The sequence below is a fragment of the Hordeum vulgare genome, chromosome 2H (assembly GCF_904849725.1).
Source record: "Hordeum vulgare subsp. vulgare chromosome 2H, MorexV3_pseudomolecules_assembly, whole genome shotgun sequence".
Taxonomy (NCBI): Eukaryota; Viridiplantae; Streptophyta; class Magnoliopsida; order Poales; family Poaceae; genus Hordeum; species Hordeum vulgare.
Window position 1 is genome coordinate 137,680,017 of NC_058519.1, and position 18,823 is coordinate 137,698,839.

Below are 18,823 nucleotides of genomic sequence, written 5' to 3' on the forward strand. Positions count from 1 at the left end.
CGTTCAAAAATACTTGCAATAGAAATAGATGTATCTGAATGTGTTTTAGTTTTAGATATACTTATTTTTAATCATTTATGCGACAAATAATTTCAAATGAAGGGACTAGTTTGCAAGCTATGTGTTGAGCCTCCCCGTCATGGCTCCACACATGTCTGTCGTTTATTTTTATTTTTGAGAACTTCCATCGTTTTTTAGGTGAATGAGGATTATATCTGGGAGAATGAAATTGGGGGTCGATTCGACAAGTTCGGGGAGAGATGTAGGAAGGTCGGCTCGGCTCGGCTCAGCTCAAACCGAGCTCTCAAAATTAGCTCCCCACTACTGGTGGGTCCGATCGTCATATTTGTGTTTAACTGGCAGTTTATTTATGGGGCTGCTACGCATCCATCGGCGGATGTTCAACGGCCGTTCGAGGTATCAGTGCAGCCCTCCGATCTACGTCACCGCACCCAATAGTTTTTAAAACATAGGTCGAGTTGCAGAAACAATAGTCGCGTTGCAAAAAAAATCCGGAAACAACGGTCGTGTTGCAAAAAAAATTCCTGAAACAACGATCGTGTTGCGGAAAATAATCTACGCAACTCCTGAAACAATAGCTGGGTTGTAGAACAACGACCCCGTTGCAGAAATGTTGCAGGCTCAGTTGCGGAGCAGCCCCAGCGGCGAAGGGCCGCGGGCAGGCCGGCGAGGCCATGAGTAGGGGCGGCGGCGTAGGGCCCGCTAGGCCACAGGCAAGCAGGGGCGATGGGCCGCGAGGAGGGCGACAAAGGGCAGCGGGCAGGCCGGCGCACGGAGGGGGCGGCGGGGCTGCAACAGGCCGGCGGCGGAGGGGCGACGAGCCGCAGTAGGCCGGCAGCGCGAGGTCGTCAGGGCCGAGGCCGAGGCGGAGGCACAGACTGGGCAATTTTCTGAAACAACTGCCCAGTTTTATAAATCGTTTGGCGCGGGCACGATCGGTTAGACGGAGTAAGATCTGACGGACGAGGAAACGTTGGACAGTTTGTTCGGATCCACCGAAGGTAAGAGTTTCCTTTTATTTATTTATTTAGTTATCAATTAGTCGTGGTGGTTTTATGTTTAAAAAAGGACTGCTATGCGTTGATCGGCCGACGTATGCTATACGCCCGTCATCTTGGTGGCCGTTGGATCTATGCATGGGCAGCCGACAATCGATCTCCTGGCACGCTGTTAGAGCATATATCTCCATATGTGGTTTTCGTAATTGATGACAATTCTTATGGACTAATGGTTGCCTTAAGTTATATTTATAAGATTTGTCCATAGGCACTTCTTGAAGTCCATCTGTTGGGTTCAAGGAGTTTATATGATGACCAAGGTGGTATTCAAGGTATTATCCAAAGAATGGTCATAGAGACAAAAGGTTGATCAAGATCGTCAGACAAAGAGTAAATCAAGATGATCAACACACAAAGCGTACAAGATGTACCGAGAGGGATCAAGTGATCCCATGGTATGGTAAGCATTGTCCAGTACGTATTTGTGTACTAACCCATGGTCTTCTTGAGAGTTCTATGTGGGGTTAGGTGTGTTTCCATGGGCTTGCGTCAAGAGGAATATCTCATACAACCCATGGAGGATGACGTCAAGTGATGGAGGCTCGTGGCAATGGACTTGTGAAGATATGCTGAAGAGCGGCTCACCCATAGTGTCTATGGGGGAGCAATCAACTAGTCTTCATCAAGCCAACGCAAGCAAGAGGAATATCTCATACAACCCATGGAGGATGACGTCAAGTGATGGAGGATGGTGACAATGGACTTGTGAAGATATGCTGAAGAGCGGCTCACCCATAGTGTGTATGGGGGAGCAATTAACTAGTCTTCATCAAGCCAACGCAAGCAAGAAAGGTGGTCCATCTTGAGGAAGCCAAGATCATCGTCATAAAGCTCAAGAGGACGAGTTGCAAGGTATAGGTTTGCCCTTGATAGATTTTCTGTTTTAGGATAGATTGTCGTACTGTCAAGGGGGGCTCTCAAGTGAGTAGCCTGATTGTATCGTTCATTGAGAGCTCAAACCATTTGCATCCTTGCATCATACTTCTTGGTTCTTGTTTGGTATTTCTATTTGCGAGTTTTAGAGCTTATGGTCATCTTCATGACACGCTCGAGTTCATCGAAAACGGAGTCCATATGCATCTTCTATGATGTTTTCGATGTTGGGAGTTTTTACCGGTCTTATTCGAAGAAGGCTTCTCACCATTCTCTTGTGGGACTTTTCTCACTTGCTTCTTATTGATATTTCTATCAAGATTGTGTTATCCCATGTCGTTAGCTTTCCAACAAACTTGGTTTCATTGATTTGGAGTCCGTATGCGAAAGTTACAGCTGTTTCAGTATCCAGCGGTAGTACCGCTCCTGGTGTGAGCGGTAGTACCGCCCCTAGAGAGGTAGTACCGCCCCCGGAGCGGTAGTAATTTTTTAGTACCGCTCCCCAGCGGTAGTACCACTCCAGGAGCGGTAGTACCGCTCCGTCGGACTGCTTTTTGCATCCTTTTTGGCCTCAGCATGGTTGGTGAACCTACCGAGCGGTAGTACCGCTGTGTGCGGGCTGTGAGGCTTAACGGTTGGATTTTCCCCCACCTATAAAAGGGGGTCTTCTTACCCATTGAACCTTATCTCTTTAGCTCGTGTTCTTCCCCCATTGTTGACCTTCTTCGAGCTTGCTAACTCTCAATCCCTCCAGTGATTCTTGCAAGTTCTTGAGGGAAAAGAGAGAGGAGATCTAGATCCACATTTCCACCAACCACTTTCTGCTCTAAGTGAGGGGAACCCATTGGGTCTAGATCTTGGAGTTCTTCGTGTTCTTCTTCATTCTTCCTCTCATTTTACTCCCTAGCATTAGTTGCTTTGGTTGGATTTGGGAGAGAAGGATTTGGGCACTCCGTGTGGCCTTGCCATTGCATTTGGTGCATCGGTTGTAGTTCTCCACGGTGATACGTGGAAGTGAGAAGTTGAGAAGCTTATTACCTTTGGGTACTAGGTACCCCTAGAAGCTTGGTGTTGCCTCGGAGATCAATCATTGTGGTGTAAAGCTCCGGGAAAGCGTCAGGGTCTCCAATTAAGCTGTGGAGATTGCCCCGAGCATTTGTGGTCACCTCGAAGCCATATGTCATTGTGGTGAAGCTTTGTGGTGTTGTTGGGAGCCTCCAATTAAGTTGTGGAGATTGCCCCAACCTTGTTTGTACGGGTTCGGTGACCGCCCTCAAGGGTCCCTTAGTGGAATCACGGCATCTTGCATTGTGCGAGGGTGTGAGGAGATTACGGTGGCCTTAGTGGCATCTTGGGGAGCATTGTGCCTCCACACCGCTCCAATGGAGATTAGCATCCGCAAGGGTGTGAACTTCGGGATACATCATCGTCTCCACGTGCCACGGTTATCTCTTATCCGAACCCTTTACTTATGCACTTTACTTTGTGATAGCCATATTGTTTCTTGTCATATATCTTGCTATCACTTAGTTTTTATCTTGCTTAGCATAAGTTATTTGTGCACATAGTTGAGCCTAGTTGTTTTAGGTTTTGTGCTTGACAAATTAAACGTTAGTTTTATTCCGCATTTGTTTAAGCCTAAACCATTACTATTTTAAAGCGCCTATTCACCCCCCTCTAGGCGACATCCACGTCCTTTCAATTGGTATCAGAGCTAGGTCTCTCTTTATTAGGTTTAACCACCTAGAGAGTAAGGATGTCGACTACGGGTTTAGGATTCAGTGACAATCTTAGTTTCGATGGCACAAATTTTGATGTTTGGGTAATTCACATGCTTAATCACTTTTGGGTCTTGGACCCAAATTTAGAGCGAATTGTAGATATGGGTTTTTCTCCTCCAAAGGATTCTCAAAATATATATTTAGAGGATGAGAAAATTCTTATCTCAATGCTCAAGCTTCTAATGTGCTTTTTGATGCTTTGAGCGATGTAGGTATATTTCAACTCATGCCATTCCGGGATGCTCATGAGTTGTGGACAAAGCTTCAAGATAAATATGGTATGTCCAAGATTTGTGGGAATGATTGTTCTCCCTCCACCTCCGGTCGTGTGGTCTTCTCAACTTCATCTACTTCACCTACATGTGGATTGCCACAAGGTAATGATATGGTGAGTAGTGGTGATCATTGCAACGATGATAGTGGGTTTATTGTTGATGATCCTTCATCACTATATTATTGCAATGCTTCATCTTTTGGCATTAACACTTCGAGCACTCTAAATGTTTTACATGCTTGTGTTGATGGTCCTTGCATATCATGTAAAAACTGCTTGACTAAATCTCATGATGATATGCTTCCTATATCTTGTTGCCATGATAAAATGTATATATTCCTTGAGTTGTTGTGCTAACAATGTAGAGGAAATTCATCACTCCATGGAACAAGATGTGGCCTTGAATGATTCTTCAAGGGATCCTAAATCATCATCTATTGTGACTCACTTTTGCCTTATGGCTAAGGCTTCAAAGGTATCTCCTACTTTGAATCCCAATATGTCTCATGATGATGATGTTGATGATAATGGGGATGAGAATAATGATCAAAAGAGTGATAATATTGCATCCTTAAAAATTAAGGGTGAAATGATTTTTAAATCTCTTTATAAGAATAAACTTGCTTGTTCCAACTTCTTGAAAATCATGTCTATTGCCACTGAGGGCAAGAAATACATTGAGGAGTTGGAAGCTCATCTCGAGGAGCATGAGGCCACCACTGAGACAATGGAAGGTCATGAGCATGAATACGCTAACGAGATAGCGGAGCTATCTCAAGCTCTTGAAAATGAAAAAACCACCAAGGAATCTCTTGAGGAAACCTTTGCTATAGAATTATCTAGATAAAAGGAATCCCATGATAGAGCTCTCGAGGTGGCTAATGATTTTAGAACTAAAAACGATAAGCTTGAAGTTGCACATGCTAAATTCGTTGAGGACTATGAGCACCTCGAAAATGGCTCAAAGGCTATTAAGAGTTCGCTCATCGAACTCACCGAGTCTCATGCTCAACTTGAAGCTTCATATGCTAAAGTGCTTGTCAAGTTTCCTTCTCCTCTTATTGTTAATAATGATGCTTGTGCTACTAATTCTACTTCTTGTGAAGCATCCATTTTAAAGGAGAATGTTGCGCTAAGGGCTCAACTCGAGTTGCTATCTAGCAATTATGGGAAATTGGAAGAAAGTCATGTAATGCTCACAAGCTCTCATGATGATCTTCTAGTATCCCATAATGTGCTAAAATTAGCTCATGAGGCTATTACTACCAAGGTAACATCGAGTGAGCCTCATGTGAATATTAGCACTACTTCTAGTCAAAAAGCTATATTGCCATGTGCTAGTCCTCGTAATTCATCTACTCACAATGTTGCTACATCTTGTGATGAATTAATTTCCATGCCTTGTTGCTCTAACAATGAAGCTTAGACTTCCTCTAGTACTTGTGTTGATACTAACCATGTAGAGGAAATCAAAGAGCTCAAGGCCCAAGTCACTTCCTTGAAGAAAGACTTGGAAAAGAGTCATGAAGGAATGTCCACACTCAACAATGTCTTGTGTGGGCAAAAATCCCCAAATGACAAATATGGACTTGGATTCAACTCCAACAAGAAGAATAAGTCCAAAAGCTTCAAGAAGAAGGGCCAATAACAAGTCAAGAATTCGGCCAAGATTATTTGCTTCAAGTGCAAAATTGAAGGGCACCATGTTAGATCTTGCCCACTAAAGAAGAAGCCCCAAAGTCACAAGCAACAAGGGAAGAGGCCACAAGTGCACTCACATACTCAACTACAAGTTGAAGAAAGGCCCCTTCCCAAGAAGACCCAAGCCAACACTCCTCATGTTGAGAAATCAATAGGGAAGAAATTAAAGGGTAGATGTTGCTACTTATGTCGTGAGAAGGGTCACTTCGCTTCTTCTTGCACGAGAGGTAATTTATCCAACCCAATCATTATTGATGATATCTATTCACTTGGGAAGGATAAGGTTGGCAATGTGTTTGCCAAGTTTGTTGGTACTCAAAGTGGTGTCAAGAAAAGTACCATCTGGGTTGCCAAGCCTATTGTGACTAACCTCTTAGGACCCAAGGTGGTTGAGGACCAAAAATCTCAAACTTGATCAATAGGTGTTTGTGGAGGACATTAGAGACTTGGATACATAATGAAGAATCAAGGGGTCTTCATCATTCATATTTTCTCAAGCCAAGTCATTTGGATTATCGAGTTTCTATCTTATATCCAAGTGCCTCCTTACGGTAACTTGTACTTAAACTGTTTACATTGTTAGTTGCTTTCCCCTTTGCATGTTGTGGTTTTGTACCTTGCATGTGTTTGTACAAGTTGTGCTTCCAACTTGCTTATGTTGAGTAATCGAGTATGTGTATGTTGGTTTGCATATCATGTACATGTGAGTCTTGTAATGAGCCTTTTTGCATCTTGTTTGTATCTTTGTTGGCTCTTGTGAGAGATTAATGGATTATCCCATTGTGGGGGAGTGATGTGCTTTGCACACCTCACAATCCTATAAATGTGTATACATGGGGAATACCACTTAGGATTGATATTTCAAGATTATCTAGTTTCTATGTGGTATGTCTTACTCATGAGAAATTCAAATTCTATATGGTCCATTAATTATCTCTTGTTGGTTTTAATTTGCCACTTGTTAATATTGTTGGGTTATCACATTATGGGGGAGTAATATGCTATGTGCATATTACAATCCTAGAGAATGTGTACATTTGAGGTATTGCCACTTAGTGTTGATATTGTAAATTATCTTGTTCCTAGGCGGCATGTTTGCTCTACAAGTGTCATTTGCTTGCATTTTATGGCTAAAGATGATCTTGGATATATTTGCGATCTACCAATGAGTATCATTTCCAAAATACTTTTTGTCCTTGACAATTGGTATTGCCATCGTGTGGTAGGAATTGCTAATCGTCTTTACATTGGATTTTGTGTTCCGTTTGTCTTCCTTGCCTCTTGTGGATCTATTTTAACATGTCTAGTGTTTTTATAGATATAGAGAAAGTGATGATCCCATCTTGTGCATTTTTTATTTAAATGCAAATTCTATATAATGCACATCCCTTGGGGGATCTATCCTATTTTCTTTAGAGCACTCTCTTTATTCGCCCATCATAAAATCTTTTGATCCCCATCAAGTGTGTGTTGATGGGAGGCAAGTCTTGCTCTTTATGATGCTTTGTGCCATCATGAAAATTTGTCGAGGGTTTGGTTTGTTGGAACCTAGCTCTCTTATGGAAAATGGATACCTCGTGTCTGTTTTCCTTCAATTGGTATCTTGTTTCCTTTTATTTGGCATGTGTAAATGGATATCTCATTCCATGAGGTATCTTTTAATGATATCTTTCAAGTGATAGTTTTTCGTTTGGTATCTTATTATCACTTGATACCTTGTCTTTTTGTGTATTATCAACTTTGTGTTGAGTTGATTCTTGAAAGCCTTGAGCATGCATATTTACTATATATAGCTTCTTTTGCTTGCTTGCTTTCTTTGATCCAATATATAGGGGAAACTCCACCTTGTCATAAATTGGCTAAAGTGTGCATGAAATTCAAATTCATATATATGTGCACATATGTATGTGGAGTTTGTCCTATGTATTGTTGGTTTTCTAACTCTTTCGTCCCAATGAGCTTGGGCACCATTTTGTTTGTTTTGTTGTTCCAGGAACAATTGGAGATGTGTTGGATGCTCGGCTCACCTATAAGGAAGGTGTTGAGACCATGTGGTTATTGGAGCCAAGTTGGGATGATCAACGAACAACTATCTACTACATCAATCCAATGTTCTCTCGGTAACAAGTATCTACTTCATGCATTCATTTCTTGCAAAGGCCCAAACCTGTCTTTTCTTTTCCAGGTTCCATCATGGCATGAATCTCTTGATTCGTTCTTGTAGTACTTGTTTCCTTTCTCAAAGCATCCGAACGATGATGTCTTATTGCTAGTTGGGATGTCTTTGATGTTCGTATGTTGGAAGTTCATATTGTACAATAAGAAAATATTAGGCCATGTGCTATGCTTCCAAGCAAAGATCTTATTGATATATTTATGACTTCCTTTTGGATATCTTGTTTGTTCCTTCTTGTAACCATTTCGTGTGTACATCCTTCTTTGTGGATATATATCATCATGATTGTCTTCTACTTAGAATCTTTTACACATGAGAGAAGTTACATCTCTAATTGATATCCTCTTTTCTTTCACGTCCACCGTTGCATTTATTTTTTCAGTTTTTGGTGGCTTCATGAAAGGATTTGTCTTGAGTGCGTATCTTATTTTCCTACATCTTGATGCACTCGTTGGCCGTGAAGATTATTTTTCCTCATGCTTGTCTTAATGAGGGTTTTGCCATTTCGATTGATATCCCTCGTCTTGACAAGGTTCTTATTTCCTATCTTCACCATGGGTTGTCACAAGCGTTGGTTCTTATTTTGTTTATTAGTAAGCTTGTGAACCCATTTTCTAGTATGTGTGTGTGGGAATCATATGTCTTGCACTTTGTGTCTCATTTCATCAAGACTATGTTGATGAGTAATGCTCATCCTATCTTAGTCTTCTCAAGTGCTTTGCCATGACTCACACACACATTATTTTGGTTGAGCCTATTCTTAAGTTGCTTCTTTTACATGTTGCTCAACCATTTGTTTTGTGCAAGTGATATGCTTATTGTCTCATTTATCTTCTTGCACTCGTTGTGTGTTTTTATTAATTTTGGGGGAGCAACGATCCTATTTTGTGCACTTGTATCAAATACAAAATATCTTATTAGTGCATAAATCATGGGGAGCTTCCCTAGTTTTGATAAAACACTCTGTTGCCTTTATCGTAATATCTTTTATTCATGTGGTTCGAAGGACCATATGGTTGTTTGTTCCATATGGTATCTTTTGATTGCTTGCTTCTATTTTGTATGTCATTGTGCCATACGATCCTTCTTTTTGCAATCTTTGGGTCCTCAATATAGTTTGTTTTCCTCCAACTACTTTGTATTTGTGTATTTCTTTGCACTCATTTGCTGAGAAGTGCACACTTTTTGGAGGACCACCTACTATATTGGCTTTCTAAACTTTTCGTCCATTTTGGTAATCGATGCCAATGGGGGAGAAGTTTAGAGAGTTTACTTTGAATATGTTTAGAGGGTTTTGCTTTTATTGCGTAAGCATTTACATCTTGCACGCATGCATTATTGCTTTGTATGTGTGTGCTTGGTTATGCTTATTTCCTTATATAAACTCTCTTGAAGTGGTTGTCATCAATTACCAAAATGGGGGATATTGTTAGAGCATATATCTCGATATGTGGTTTTGGTAATTGATGACAATTCCTATGGACTAATGGTTGCCTTAAGTTATATTTATAGGATTTGTCCATAGGCACTTCTTGAAGTCCATCTGTTGGGTTCAAGGAGTTTATATGATGACCAAGGTGGTATTCAAGGTATTATCCAAAGAATGGTCATAGAGACACAAGGTTGATAAAGATCGTCAGACAAAGAGTAAATCAAGATGATCAACACACAAAGCGTACAAGATGTACCGAGAGGGATCAAGTGATCCCATGGTATCGTAAGCATTGTCCAGTACGTATTTGTGTACTAACCCATGGTATTCTTGAGAGTTCTATGTGGGGTTAGGTGTGTTTCCATGGGCTTGCGTCAAGAGGAATATCTCATACAACCCATGGAGGATGACATCAAGTGATGGAGGATGGTGGCAGTGGACTTGTGAAGATATGCTGAAGAGCGACTCACCCATAGTGTGTATCGGGGAGCAATCAACTAGTCTTCATCAAGCCAACGCAAGCAAGAGGAATATCTCATACAACCCATGGAGGATGACGTCAAGTGATGGAAGATGGTGGCAATGGACTTGTGAAGATATGCTGAAGAGCGGCTCACCCATAGTGTGTATGGGGGAGCAATTAACTAGTCTTCATCAAGCCAACGCAAGCAAGAAAGGTGGTCCATCTTGAGGAAGCCAAGATCATCGTCATAAAGCTCAAGAGGACGAGTTGCAAGGTATAGGTTTGCCCTTGATAGGTTTTCTGTTTTAGGATATATTGTCGTACTGTCAAGGGGGCTCTCAAGTGAGTAGCTTGATCGTATCGTTCGTTGAGATCTCAAACCATTTGCATCCTTGCAACATACTTCTTGGTTCTTGTTTGGTATTTCTCTTTGTGAGTTTTAGAGTTTATGGTCATCTTCATGACACGCTCGAGTTCATCGAAAACGGAGTCCATATGCATCTTCTATGATGTTTTCGATGTTGGGAGTTTTTACCGGTCTTATTCGAAGAAGGGTTCTCACCATTCTCTTATGGGACTTTTCTCACTTGCTTGTTATTGATATTTCTATCAAGATTGTGTTATCCCATGTCGTTAGCTTTCCAACAAACTTGGTTTCGTTGAATTCGGAGTCCGTATGCGGAAGTTACAACACTTTCACTATCCAGCGGTAGTATCGCTCCTGGTGCCAGTGGTAGTACCGCTCCTGTAGCAGTAGTACCGCCCCCGGAGAGGTAGTATCGCCCCCGAAGCGGTAGTAATTCTTTTTACCGCTCCCTAGCGGTAGTACCACTCCAGGAGCGGTAGTACCGCTCCGTCGGACTGTTTTTTGCATCCTTTTTGGCTTGAGCATGGTTGGTGAACCTACCGAGCTGTAGTACCGCTCCATGAGCGGTAGTACCGCTCTGTGCGGGTTGTGAGGCTTAACGGTTGGATTTTTCCCCACCTGTAAAAGGGGGTCTTCTTCCCGACTGAACATTATCTCTTTAGCTCGTGTTCTTCCCCCATTGTTGACCTTCTTCGAGCTTGCTAACTCTCAATCCCTCCAATGATTCTTGCTAGTTCTTGAGGGAAGAGAGAGAGGAGATCTAGATCCACATTTCCACCAATCACTTTCTCCTCTAAGTGAGGGGAACCCATTGGGTCTAGATCTTGGAGTTCTTCGTGTTCTTCTTCATTCTTCCTCCCATTTTCCTCCCTAGCATTAGTTGCTTTGGTGGGATTTGGGAGAGAAGGATTTGGGCACTCCATGTGCCCTTGCCATTGCATTTGGTGCATCGGTTTGAGTTCTCCACGGTGATACGTGGCAATGAGAAGTTGAGAAGCTTATTACCTTTTGGTACTTGGTACCCCTAGAAGCTTGGTGGTGCCTCGGAGCTCAATCGTTGTGGTGTAAAGCTCCGGGCAAGCGTCGGGGTCTCCAATTAAGTTGTGGAGATTGCCCCGAGCATTTGTGGTCACCTCGAAGCCATATGCCATTGTGGTGAAGCTTTGTGGTGTTGTTGGGAGCCTCCAATTAAGTTGTGGAGATTGCCCCAACCTTGTTTGTACGGGTTCGGTGACCGCCCTCAAGGGTCCCTTAGTGGAATCACGACATCTTGCATTGTGCGAGGACGTGAGGAGATTACGGTGGCCTTAGTGGCATCTTGGGGAGCATTGTGCCTCCACACCGCTCCAACGGAGATTAGCATCCGCAAGGGTGTGAACTTCGGGATACATCATCGTCTCCGTGTGCCTCGGTTATCTCTTACCCGAACCTTTACTTATGCACTTTACTTTGTGATAGCCATATTGTTTCTTATCATATATCTTGCTTTCACTTAGTTGTTTATCTTGCTTAGCATAAGTTATTGGTGCACATAGTTGAGCCTAGTTGTTTTAGGTTTTGTGCTTGACAAATTAAACATTAGTTTTATTCCGCATTTGTTCAAGCTTAAACCGGAATTATTTTAAAGCGTCTATTCACCCCCCTCTAGGCGACATCCACGTCCTTTCACACGCCCCACTTGTCCCCTTTTCCACTCATTAATTCCTAAAACAACGGTTGCATTGCCGAAATAACTGCTTTGTCCTGGCCCCAATAGACGTGCATCCAGTGTCACCTTGCAAGGTCGCGCTGTAGAAACAATGACCGCGTTGCAGACACAATTTTTGAAATAACGGCCGTGTTGCAGAAACAATTTCTGAAACAACGGCCGTGTTGCATAAACAACGACCGCGTTGCAGAGACAACTTCTTTGTCCCGGTCCCGCGGACATGATCTCGACCGTTAGATCAACGGACAAGGAGCCGGCGGGATGGTCGTGTGGATCAGTCGATAGGAGGTAACAGTTTTCCTTAAAAAAGGGCAATGCTACCCGTCTGCGAGATGATAAAGCTATTAGATCGGCCGTCTCAACAGTCGTCAGATGTCGTTCGAAATAGTCGTTCGAAATAGCCGTTCGATTAACTGTTCCAGCCAACTCAGGACTTTTGCAACAACTAGCTTGTTGCGCTGAGGGGCTTTGCAAAAAGGACCTTGTGACAAAAGTCTACTGAGACATCAATGTTGGCCCGCCATGACTTGAACGCCTCAGTCATGGAGCACTAACGGTCGACGGAGTTGTCGTGCCTCCTCTGACTGAGCACCCCGAGCATCTGGCTCTACTCTAGTGCCTCATATGACTCAGCACCCCGAGCAGCTGGCTCTACTCTAGCACAACTACGATAGGTTGTTACAATGGACACTCCTTTGGCGATTTCTGCAACCGGAGGTATGTTTTTGAAACATGTGTCCTGTTGCAATGCTTGGCCTTGTACGCTCCCATCCCGGACGCTCCTCCGACATTTTCTGCAATTGGGGCTTTGTTTCTGAAACATGATCCCTATTGCGGAAGAAAAAATATATTCATTGTTTAACCTTTTTTTTGAAACAAAACCCGTGTTGCGAAAATCTTTTGAAACTAGCCTATCGCTGGAAAAAAATCACCATCAAACCCTTTTTTTTCTTTTTTTTTCTAAAACAATACCTTTGTTGCAGAAACCTTCTGAAACAATATGTTTGTTGCAAAAAAGAAAAACTGGCTGCGCGAGACTTTTCATCAGCGTCGAGCGTTCGATCAAGATCAATCCGACGGCTAAGCAAGCGGCGGATGGTGTGCATGGATCAACCGGCTGAACGATAGAGTTTTTGTTAAAAAAAACCTACAATTGTGGTTTCGGATTACTTCAGCCAAATTTTTGTGTATTTGAGCAATTTCCTGAAAATAAGTTTTATTGATATAAAACTATAGACCGCCCTCTTTGGCAAAGACTACCGGCAGGAGTACTCAAGTATTATGTCATCAGAGACGGTAATAGAAAATTTGTTGCAGTAGGTGGCACCATCATTTGCCTAATGCACTAACTGATGAAGCTTATGCTGCCAGTGGTGCCCATGTGCCGAAACAATCAAATATTTTGTGCCTATTTGAAAAATAACAATAGCCAGAAAGTTGGTTCATTAAATGGGCAATAAGAGAGCTTTAAAAGAAGGGTCAACAAAATGACTGGAGCGCATCGCAAAAGATGCCTTAATCCTCGATTAAATGTACATTATAAAAAGGTTCTGGAGATGTCATGGAAATTCAGAAATCCAATAAGATCAGGATTAAAAACTTGCTTGCACGCAGAAGCATATACTTGTATGTGTACAAACAAGGGAAACGTGCTCGCCCATCCATCATTTCCAGCTCCACCATCCCTCATGTTCAATCAGACTTCCCCATCCCTCATGTTCGATCAGACTTCCCCATCCCTCATGCTTAATTAGGAATCAAATTTCATCAATCAGTAGACCATGGTCAGTGGCATCCCTCTGTAACGACAGAGCAGCAAGGAGTAGCGTTGCCGATGGCTTCGGCCGGGCTCCCAGAGGCAGTCGAACCGAAGAAGAAGAGCAACATCAAGTATGCCTCTACCTGCGCCGTCGTCGCCTCCATGGCCTCCATCGTCCTCGGCTACGGTACGCATATTGACCGATGTTGACATTGTCACCTCGTCGTCTGTCTCGTAGTCTACCAGGGATGATGATTGCTATATGAAAATTATAAACTGTTTCTTTCATGGCCGCTTGCAGACATCGGTGTGATGAGCGGGGCATCGCTGTACATCCAAAAAGACCTCCAGATCACGGACGTGCAGGTGGAGATCCTGATGGGCATCCTGAGCATCTATTCGATCCTCGGCTCCTTCGCCGCCGGCAGGACGTCCGACTGGATCGGCCGCCGCTTCACGGTGATCTTTGTCGCCGCCTTCTTCTTTGCCGGTGCCTTGCTGATGGGCTTCGCTAGCGGCTACGCCATGCTCATGCTCGGTCGCTTCGTGGCTGGCATCGGCGTGGGCTACGCGATCGTGATCGCGCCCCTGTACACGGCTGAGATCGCCCCGGCGTCGGCGCGCGGCTTCCTCGTGTCCTTCACGGAGGTCTTCATCAACCTCGGTATCCTCCTCGGCTACGTCTCTAACTACGCCTTCGCTCGCCTCCCGCTCCACCTTGGCTGGCGCTTCATGCTCGGCATTGGCGCGGTGCCATCCGTCCTTCTTGCCCTCCTGCTGTCCGGCATGCCGGAGTCTCCCCGATGGCTCGTCATGAAAGGACGCCTCGCGGACGCGAGGGTCGTGCTGGAGAAGATTGCTGACACGCCGGAGGAGGCCAAGGAGCGCCTCGCTGACATCAAGGCCGCCGCCGGCATCCCAGACGACCTCGACGGCTACGTGGTCGTCGTGCCTAGGAAGAGAGGCGGCGAGGAGAAGCGGGTGTGGAGAGAGCTGATCCTGTCGCCGACCCCTTCCATGCGGCGAATCCTGGTCGCGGCGCTCGGCATCTTCTTGTTCCAGCAGCTGACGGGCTCCGACTCCGTGGTGCTCTACAGCCCGCGCGTGTTCGAGAGCGCCGGCATCACCGGCGACGACCAGCTCCTGGCCGCCACCTGCGCCATGGGCGTCGCCAAGACGCTCGTCATCCTGGTCGCCATGTTCCTCCTCGACCGCGTCGGCCGGCGGCCGCTGCTGCTGTGCAGCACCGGCGGCATGATCGTCTCGCTCGTTGGCCTCGCGACGGGCCTCACCGTCGTGGAGCAGAACCCGGACGCGAGGGTCCCGTGGGCGGTCGGGCTGTGTGTGGCGTCCGTCCTGGCCTACGTGTCATCCTTCTCCGTCGGGCTCGGGCCCGTGTTGGGCGTGTACACGACGGAGATCTTGCCGCTGCGGGTGCGCGCGCTGGGCTTCGCGGTCGGGGCGGCCGGCAACCGCGTTGTGAGTGGCGTCATGTCCATGACCTTCCTCTCGCTGGCCGGCGCCATCACGCTCGGCGGCACCTTCTTCCTCTACGCCGGCGTCGCCGTGCTCGCGTGGGTGTTCTTCTTCACCTGCCTCCCAGAGACGCGCGGCCGGACGCTCGAGGAGATGGGCAGCCTGTTCGGCATGACCGACGCGGGCGCGGAGGCAGAAGATGCTGCCCCCGCGACAGAGGACGCGAGCTGCAGGGCCAGACTCTTGGGCGCCTCGCCTAATTCCAGAGTTGATTAATCTCATGAATATTTGCGGCCGTGTCTTTTTCCCATGGTAATCAGTTTGGGGCTTTCTACAGATCAACCGATTGATTTTTTTTGAAGAAATCAGCCGGGTCGTGGGTCACCGGATCCGGCACTTGCCGTTTGTTGGATGTGATCAATGGAATCTTACGGGGTCATTCCCTTCCTCTTGTCGCAGCTGTAGCGGGAGCAAAAACGAAACGCGTCGCCATTTGAAGCAACGCCGCCCCGGGTTGCAGCACGAGCCGCAGCGTCGCCGATGTGGCCATCGGTGTTCCATCGCAGCAACCTAAGACGTCGATGATGTTTCACTACATCACGTAGCCGTCGCGGCGAGTTCCACCGCAGCAACCGAAGATGCCAACGATGTTTTACGGCAGCGTGCAACCCGACGAGGTGAGTTCCATCGCAGCAGCCGACGACCGCCGGCGATGTTTCACTGCAGCGCGCAACCTATGCGGCGAGTTCCATCGCAGCACCCGGATAGCCTCCGATGAAGCTTCATTGCAGCGCCACCATCGCGCGGCGGTGCTTCGTCGCTGCACTAACCGCCTCGGCCAAAGCTGCATCGCAGCACCCGGAGCTGGCAACGAAGCTTCCCTGCAGCGAGAGAGGATGCAGTCGGTGGTGATTTGGGGAAGAAGAATGGGACGAGAGGATAAGATAGGTGCGGTGGTGGGATAATTAAGAAATAAAGGAAAAGGGAGAACACACAAGTAGGCAGGACGCGTGTCGCACGCTGGACGCGGCTTACGAGAGACACAAAATTAATAGGTCGATTTTAAACAATTTCCAATCAATTTTGCTAAAGTACTTCTAAATGCCTTATAATTATTACTACTAGCATAAATGTTAGTGCATTACAATGAAAAAAAAATGGTTTTAATCAATCAAGGTTGGCCGGATCGAGGAACTATGTCGTGGAAAAATGGTGGCTACTCACAAAAAAAAGAAGGGATCGTTTGAGGATCGTGGCGTGAGCTCGAGACGGAAGTATGGTTCCGTGTAAACTAATTTGATTGAACAACATTTATTTTATATTATTAAGGTGGCAAATTTATTATTAAAGAGAAAATGCATTGGTTGAGTTCGTAGTTGATTTACAACCCGAGCACCGACAACTTTGATTTAAAGCTATAAGCACAACCGACTTACTAACCGAGCAAGGATGACACGAGGACATCACCCTTGCCCATTGCTAGTGACAACTCAATCACGGGCTAGCTGCTTGCTAGTGCTTCAAATCTTCCACCAGAAGTTTATATGCTCACTGCCTTCGATGCTCACACAAAGTTTTCAATTCCGTCACTAGGGCTGCTTTATTTGGCTTGTGTCAATGCATCGTCTCTTAACACGTAATTATATGCGTAATAAAAACACAAGGAACAACTTGTACAATGCATTGTATCTTACTCACTCCATCACAGTTTAGAAGACATGCACGTGTATCTAGGTCGTCAATTTGACTTATATAAAATATATTGTTTAACATAAAAAATATATCATTAGAAAATATAACATCTAAAATTTCTAATGATATATTTTTTATGATATATGCCTCTCATTAAGTTGGTCAAATTGACGACCTAGATACATGTGCCGGACTTGTAAACTGACACGAAGGGAGTATGTGTTGTATCTAAATTTAATGATTTGTGGCTCATGCATGCACGTGATTGGGTTAACACTTATTTTTTTCCCTATAACCACGTGTCAAGAGCTAAGATACAACATCACTATCTCTCTTCATTAAATACAATGCCACATAAGCAAAATGCCTATGAAACCGTGCTAAGAGACTTGCACTGGCACATGCCTTATGGGCAAGTAGTTAGACATTTACATGTTTTAAGGTTAACATTTAAGTAAAAGAAGCACAATCCACAATACCATATTGTCAATAGAAAAACAAATTGTGCATAATAGCTCACTTTTTTTGTGTGCAATAACACAATCTCCAAAAAAATAAACGTTTCTTTTATATATATATACACACACAAAAAAGATGTGAAAATTCTTTATAGAGAATGCACATTTGTGTACCTTTGGATTTTTGGATAAAGAAATTACTGCGACGTACCACTTGATACGTCTGCAACGTATCGATAATTTATGAAGTATTCATGTCATATTTGCCTATGAAAATCCTATATATACATAATCCTCTGAAAGTTAACCTAGACTTTTTTGCTCCACCGCAACTCTCGTATCGAAGAAAAACCCATCTAGAGCCTTTCGAGTACCCTGTCGGAGAGGGGGAAATCATCATCAGTGGCCATCTCCATCATTCCGACGGTGGCCATGACGAGGAGGGAGTAGTTCACCCTCAGGGCTGAGGGTATGTACCAGTAGCTATGTGTTTGATCTCTCTCTCTCTCTCTCTCTCTCGTTCTCGACATGCCCCGATCTTGATGTATCACGAGCTTTGTTAATATAATTGGATCATATGATGTTTGTCCCTTGCTATCTTGTTATGATGAATTGGATCTTTCCCTTTGAGATCTCCTTATGTTGGATTGAATATTGGATTTGAGCACACTTGATGTATGTCTTGCATGTGGATACATGTGGTGACAATGGGGTATTGTATTGGTTCACTTGATGTATGTCATGGCATCTACTTGCGGATTGCGGGGACCTTGGGGATCTATGCATAGGGGTTGATTACACGTTTTCGTACTATGTTTTCCGATAGAAATCTTGGGGTAAACTTTGAAGTTCTTTGTGTTGCATTGAATATGATGAATCTGAAATTGTTTGATGCATGCCATATAATTAACCCACGGATATTTGAGCTGACATTGGAGTATCTAGGTGACATTAGGGTTGATTGATGTTTATCAGTTGTGTTATTTTACTAAGAACTTTAGGGCTGTTTGTGTCACCTATAGGAATATCCCAAAAGATTGATCTGAAAGAATAACTTTAAGGTGGTTCTACTACCTACAACAATTTCATCTTATGTTCCCCGCTAGATATGAAGTTTGCAGTGTTTCTTTGCTGCATGTTGAGGGATGATCATATGATTCGACTATGCTAGCATTATTGAGAGATTGCACTAGTGAAAGTATGAACCTTAGGCCTTATTTCCAAGATTTATACAATGTTTTGCTTGCTGACTGCCATTTGCTACCTTGCTGTTTTTACAATTTCAGATTATAAAACCCATTTCTACTATCCATACTACACTTGTGTCGCCATCTCCTCGACGAACTAGTGCACTTATACAATTTGCCATTGTATTGGGTGTGCTGGGGACACAAGTGATTTCTTGTATTTGATTGTAGGGTTGTTTGAGAGTGACCATCTTCATCCTACACCTCCCATGGATTGATAAACCTTAGGTCATCCACTTGAGGGAAATTTGTTGTTGTTCTACTAAACTTTGCACATGGAGGCCCAAAAACGTCAAGCTCTTTTCTGGCGCCGTTGCCTGGTAGGTGAGTGCTTGAA

The 18,823-nt window shown here is 44.4% G+C and overlaps 1 protein-coding gene across 2 annotated transcripts; it reads left to right on the plus strand.

Annotated features, from left to right (window-relative positions):
- The first annotated feature begins 13,380 nt into the window (after window positions 1-13,380).
- Window positions 13,381-16,170, plus strand: LOC123429795 (putative polyol transporter 1). 2 transcript variants are annotated; one of them, XM_045113786.1, is made up of 3 exons: window positions 13,381-13,800; window positions 13,915-15,401; window positions 15,549-16,170. In XM_045113786.1, the coding sequence occupies exons 1-2, from the start codon at window positions 13,689-13,691 to the stop codon at window positions 15,363-15,365; spliced, it is 1,563 nt and encodes a 520-aa protein (XP_044969721.1). In that variant the 5' UTR covers window positions 13,381-13,688; the 3' UTR covers window positions 15,366-15,401; window positions 15,549-16,170. The 2 variants fall into 2 exon arrangements, with proteins under 2 accessions (XP_044969721.1, XP_044969720.1); XM_045113785.1 differs by lacking the exon at window positions 15,549-16,170 and having other exon boundaries at window positions 13,382-13,800; window positions 13,915-15,405.
- The last annotated feature ends 2,653 nt before the right edge of the window (window positions 16,171-18,823 follow it).

Excerpts from the sequence above, each read along its gene's own strand:
- LOC123429795 (XM_045113786.1), top strand. The coding sequence starts at position 13,689 with ATGGCTTCGGCCGGGCTCCCAGAGGCAGTCGAACCGAAGAAGAAGAGC. Across the intron at positions 13,801-13,914 it reads CTCCATCGTCCTCGGCTACG|ACATCGGTGTGATGAGCGGG; the intron begins GTACGCATATTG and ends GGCCGCTTGCAG.